The sequence below is a fragment of the Orycteropus afer genome, unplaced genomic scaffold (genome assembly GCF_000298275.1).
Source record: "Orycteropus afer afer isolate SDZICR_OR568_19922 unplaced genomic scaffold, OryAfe1.0 scaffold00139, whole genome shotgun sequence".
Classification (NCBI taxonomy): domain Eukaryota; kingdom Metazoa; phylum Chordata; class Mammalia; order Tubulidentata; family Orycteropodidae; genus Orycteropus; species Orycteropus afer.
In genome coordinates, this window is record NW_006921726.1 from 6,318,693 (window position 1) to 6,324,996 (window position 6,304).

The 6,304-nt window shown below is 36.6% G+C and overlaps 1 protein-coding gene across 1 annotated transcript in view; it reads right to left on the reverse strand.

Moving 5' to 3' along the window:
* Positions 1-6,304, reverse strand: part of LOC103201019 (protoheme IX farnesyltransferase, mitochondrial) — a 255,588-nt gene that overhangs the window by 247,323 nt on the left and 1,961 nt on the right. The window contains exons 2-3 of the mRNA XM_042781625.1: positions 3,138-3,271; positions 887-1,208 (exon numbers count right to left, since the gene is read on the reverse strand). Coding sequence (XP_042637559.1) covers positions 887-1,208; positions 3,138-3,271 — 456 coding nt within the window. The remainder of the gene's footprint in view (positions 1-886; positions 1,209-3,137; positions 3,272-6,304) is intronic.

The following is a 6,304-nucleotide window of genomic DNA, read 5'->3' on the forward strand; positions in this document are numbered from 1 at the left end:
ACCCCTCCTTGGGTTTCCGAGGCAGTATCACTACAGAAGTAGGATTGCCCAACCTTACTTCCGAGGAGTGGCTGGTGGGTTTGAACCACCAGCCTTCCGGTTAGCAGTCAAGTGCCTTAGGCACTATGCTACCAGAGCTCCTACCTCAGGAGCCCTAGTGCTTGTTATGCTATTGAGCCAGTGGTGACCACTGAGACTCCCAGCTCACTGCCTATGTTGCGTCTTCTTCTAAGAAGCAACATAGGCAGTGAGCTGGGAGTCTCAGTGGTCACCACTGGCTCAATAGCATAACAAGCACACAGAAACTCAAACTTAGAGAACTCATTATCTTACTGCATCTTTAAAACTATAGTGGTCATGTTGTCAGAAGGGACCTATCCCTAGAAAAGGAAATTATGTTTGGTAAAGTGGAGGGTCAGTGAAAAAGAGGAAGACCCTCAACAAGATAGATGGAGACAGAGACAGTGGCTGTAATGATGGGCTCAAGTATACCAAGGATTGTGAGGATGGTGCATGACTGGGCAGTGTTTTGTCCTGCTGTACATATGGTCACTACAAGTAGGAGCAAACTTGACAGCACCTAACAACAACAACAGGTCTAAAAACACAAAAGACAAAGAAATAAGCAGGATTAACATTCTACTTTAATTACAAATAAACGAGACTGTTTTCAGTTATACTGTGATAATATTTAAATTCTACATAAATAAAATTTAAAAATTTTATTTCAAATTCAAATTTAATTTATAAGAGGAAAAATACTGAGAGGACATGCATTTCAAAATATTCCTTTTGGATCAGTAAGTAAAATTAGCTTTTTATTTAACTAAAAAAAAAAAAAATGGTTCCAAGTAAGAATCTATCCATAGCAGAAGAAGGAAAGTACCTGTGAGTTTGATTTTGGATAGTCGAGCCAAAATTCCTGGCAAATCATCCAGATGCAGCTTCATCTCTTTCCACTGTTTTTCATTTTCTGTCTCTTTTCCTGTTTCTATTGAGCCCTCAATTATTGCAGGAGAGTCTAGTTCTATCAATTCTTTTTCATTGGGCTTTCTGGACAAAGACAGGCTGGGCGGTGAAAGAGATCGCATCTCATATATTTCTGTTTTGGCTTGACACGAAGATGTTTTTTCAAGGAAAGAAGATGTCATTGGCTCTGGCTTAGGTTTTACTTGCTGGTTGAGACTTCTGCTCAGTTGTGTGGCATACTAAATAAGAAAGTGCACATTAATCTAAAACCATGCCCCAAATGCTCTTAAATGGTTGTTTAGTAACACCTCTCATCAGTTAAATTTTATGGGACTGGAAAGATTGTTCCTGTAACTTTAACATTAGTTAATTCAGTACATATGTATGGAGGGCTTGTTATATCAAAATTTCTATACTAAGAGATAGGAAGAAATCAATTAATGCCTCAGCAATGATTTTTTAATTCTATGTTTTTGGAAATCTTAGAATATTAAGCTCTTTGAAAAATAAATTTGTTTCTTTTTTATCTTCTCTAGAATTCCTCCTAAAATAGCACTATAAACTGGAGGTTTAAGCCTCCAAATATAATGAAAAGTCTTCTATAATCAAGAGCCCATTGACTTTATAGCAGTGGGGTATGTGGAAGAATGTAGGTGTTAGAGTCAGACAGTCTCTACTGCTTACACTCAGTAACTACCACTATTAACATTAAATTACTTTATAATTTTAAAAGCGTGAAGGTTGGGCAATCCTACTTCCATAGTGATACTGCCTCGGAAACCCAAGGAGGGGTCGCTATGAGTCAAGGCTGACTCGACGGCACCTAACAACAACATTATAATTTACATAATATATACCTTATTTAATTTTGTCAATAGTTGTTAAAGATGTTATCAGCATCTCTCTAACTTACAGGCAAGGAAACGAAGGCCAGAAGCTGATACAGTCAATAGTCAACGACCAGTTATGAGTGGCTCTGGGACTAGAACCCACCTGTCCTGATAGCTAGTTAGGTGACTTCTTCATACTGCATAAAGACTTAAAATAACATACATTAGATAATAACTAAACCAAAAAAATCCACTGTTGTCAGGTCAATTCCAACTCACAGCAACTCTATAGAACAGAGCAGAACTGCCCCCATGGGGTTATCAAAGCTATAAAACTTTACAGAAGTATACTACCACATATTTCTCCCATGGAGCAGCTGGTGGCTTCAAACCACTAACCTTCTGGTAAGCAGCTAAGTGCTTTAACCACTACACCACCAGGTCTCCTTTTGAAGGTAACAACTATAAACTCACAAATAAAAAAATAAATTTAGTCCTGCTTACATGAAAAAAGTAATATACATATTTCAGTTTGGTCCCCAACTTAAAAAGACTGAACACATTTGGAAATTTAATTGTTATCAAAAAATGAATTTTAAGATAGGGCATTTTAAAAGTAAAAAGAGATGAAAGCAACGTTCAATGGGGCTCTAGATTATGAATTTGTTGTTCCTCATGCTTTCACTATGAGTTTTTAGCTACCATTCTCCACTTTATGATCCTTCTACTTTGAGAAGATGGTAAGTACTCTCCTTGGTACCCAAAATGTCAAGGAGCGAACCTAGCTAGGTAAGGGCCTAGATGAGGACTGAGAAGCATTATCAATGTCCACTATAAAATGTATAGCAAATTATAAAAACTACATTTCTTTGTTCCTACTCAGAAGTAAATGTGTTAAAAAAAAACTTTTAAAATGTATTGCTGATGTAAGAAAAACACAGGGTGCCACACTGTTCAGGCAATGACTTGCGTATTGTGATGTATTCGCAAAACTTTAAATAATATACAAAGCTGTATACAAAACATACAAAGTTCAGCTTTTCCCAACTTTAGCCAAGTTGAAATATGCCAACAGTTCTCAACATTTCTCCAAACCTAATCAATAAGTTTAGGATCATACTTTGAACCTCAAATACCATAATCAGTTTGGTTTCAGTTAAAAATAATAAAAAATTAGATGTTAAAGTTTTGGATAAATTTAAGAGGACATTAAATAAAAGTCCTTTTCAAATACTGCTTCTTAAAAGTTTTGTTATAATAGGAATTTCTGAAATTCCCTCACACACAGAGAAAGAAAAGGCAGACAGAGACAGAGTAAATATGGTCTTCTAAACATACCATGCGTCTGAGGAAGTTAAAGTGTTGAAATGTAATCCACTGCTTGTTGACATTCTTCAAAAGGTGCATAAACTTGTGAGGGGATTCCTGCACAGCTCTTCTTTCCAGATACCAGACACATCCTCCTACCCAACCTATAGAACAGAGAGAAGGGATAAAAATGTTAACATGATTTCTGTTTCCAACCAACTGATGACTTACACCTACTAAGAAGCAAAGCCAGCACCACATTAAGCATCACCCTGTGTGACTGGTCAGAATTTTGCAATGCTCTAGTTTAGATCCGTGAATAAATGCAATCTGTCAGTTCTACATACTTTGTAAGTCAATTTCATTATTCAGTAGGGATAGGGAAAATTTTCATTTCAGCATCATTATGCTTTCAATTATATTAAATGCTTAAATGACCACACTGTAATTGAGATATTTATAAAGAGAAAAAATAATACCAGTTTAGTGACTGACTTAAAAAAATGAAAAATGAAAAGCCCAATTTTTCTCAAGAAAAAACACTAAGTTGAGCGATATATTTCAACTTAATATTTTGGTCATATAGCAAAAGACAATTAAAAGGGAGAGGAAATAATTCTTCACAAAGTACAACTCTATCAGTCTAATTAGGAGTAAACAAACAAACAAAAAAAAAAACTCACTGCCACTGAGTCAGATTCAACTCATAGCGACCCCTCCTTGGGAGGTGGTATCACTACGAAAGCAGATTGCCCAACCTTCCTTCGGAAGGGTGGCTGGTGTGTTTGAACCATCAGCCTTCTGGTTAGCAGTCAAATTAGTTTTATTATATTCAAATTTGACTTGTATTCATTCTACTAAATCATCTCTCAAATTTCAACAAATCAATACTTTCCTCTCAAAATTTGTTCCAATTCAACCCTTTGACAGTATGACAGAAAAGGTTACCTTTCTTCTTAAATGTATCTCCTCCATAACTTCTGGGACACTAAAGCTTTCTGGTTTTCCTCTTTCCAGTCTCACCATTTCTGTTTCCTATGGCATCTCTGCTTGCTCTTTGCTACTTAAAGGCAGCTATGTACCCATGGTTCTGAACACTACAAATTATGTCCAACCAAAAGCAATTGTAGGGTAATTTCTAACTTTCAGCCCATTTCTAGAGCATCGTATGCTTATTTCAAACTGCTTCCTCAGTATCATATGAATGGGCTGAAACATACCTTCTTAAAAAAATTTTAATTGTGATAAAAATATATATGACAAAACGTTTGCCATTTCAATATTTTTTCATCTGTGCAATTTACTGATGTTAATTATATACATCACATTGTGCAACTTACACTATTCATTTCCAAATTTTTCCATCACCCTTAACAGATATTCAATGTCCCCTAAGCAATGACTCTCCATTCCCCCAACTCCCACCACTGCTAATCACTAATGAACTTTGATCTCAATGCATTTGCCTATTCCAGATATTTTATATAGGTGGGATCATACAATATTTGCCTTTTGTGACTGACTTATTTCATTCAGCATGTTCTCAAGGTCCATTCAAGTCATACCATGTTTCAGAACTTCATTTCTCTTCACTGTTGTTGTTAGGTGCCATCAAGTCAGCTCATAGTGACCCCTGTACAACAGAATGAAACACTGCCTGGTTCTACACCAGCCCCACAGTCCTTTCTGTACCTAGCCCTTCATTGCAGCCACTGTGTCAACTCATCTCATTGAGGGTCATCCTCTTTTTCACTGACCCTCCACTTCACAAAGCATGATATGCTTCTCCAGGGAATAGGCCCCTTCGGACAATATGAGAAAAGTAGGTGAGACCAAGTCTGGCCACTCTCGCTTGCAAGGAGCATTCCAGCTGCACTTCTTCCAGAACAGATTTGTTCATTCTTCTGGCAGTCCATAATACTTTCAGTATACTTCACTAACACCACAACTCAAAGCATCAACTCTTCTTCAGTCTTCTTTATTCACATACAGCTTTCATATACATAGAAGGCAACTGAAAACACCATACCGTGGGTTAGGCACATTTTAGTTTTCAAAGAGACATCTTTGGCTTTAGCACTTGAAAGAGGTCTTTTGCAGCAGATTTGCCCAGTGCAATACAACATCTGATTTCTTGACTGCTATTTCCATTGGTGTTGATTGTGGAAACAAATAATATAAAATCTTTGATAACTTCAATCTTTTCTCCATTTATCATGATGCTGCTTATTGGAGTTGTGAGGATTTGTTTTCTTTATACTGAGGTGCAATGCATACTGAAGACTGTAGTCTTCCAACATGATCATCTTCACTTTCAAGTCATCTTCTTTTTCAAGCAAGCAATGTTGTATCATATGCATACTGCACGCTGTTAATGAGTCTTCCTCTAATCCTGATGCTGTGTTCTTCTTCATTTAGTCCGGCTTCTAGGATAATTTGTTCAGCATACAGATTAAATAAATATGATGAAAAGTTACAACCCTGATGCACTCCCTTCCTGATTTTAAGATACCTAAATATAATTCTTTGGAATTCCTTATCACGGAATTCCAATACTGCTTCTTCCTCAGGGATATATTCTGGGTCTGTATCCTGATCCCTTGTTTCTACCTCTTTATCTTGCTTTTTTGTGTGGACTATGATGGTTTGTTGTCTCCAAGACATTGTGATATTGTTGTATTTAGATCTCTGTTAACTGTGAAGAGCAGCGAAGGGTGAGTCAAGCTCTTCATGGTGAATGTTTATCATTGGCCCATTGGTGGAGAAAGAAGCGGTGGTTCTCACTCAGTAAGTGAAGCTGCAGGAGGTGTGGGTGTAGTTGTGTCATATGGGGACTGCTGATTTCTCCCACTCAGTTAGACAAAAATAACAATTGAATAACCATAAAAAAAAGTAAAAGCAAATAGACAAAAAACACACCATATAATCACACAGGAACAGTAAAAAAGGGGGAAAAAAAAAAACAGTATCTGGAAAGAGGGCAACAACAGAAAAAAAGTAGAGAAGGTGGATGATGAAGAAAAAAATGGGAAAAATGCAGAAAGAAAAACAAGGAATGGGGTTAACCATGAGAAAGAAAAGAAAATTGCAACCAGGAACAGGGAAAAGAGAAAAAGCTGAAAACTAGAACCTGGGAAGGGAAGAATAAAAAAAAATAATAAAAAGAACAAAAGTAATAATAATAATAGCAGTTTTAA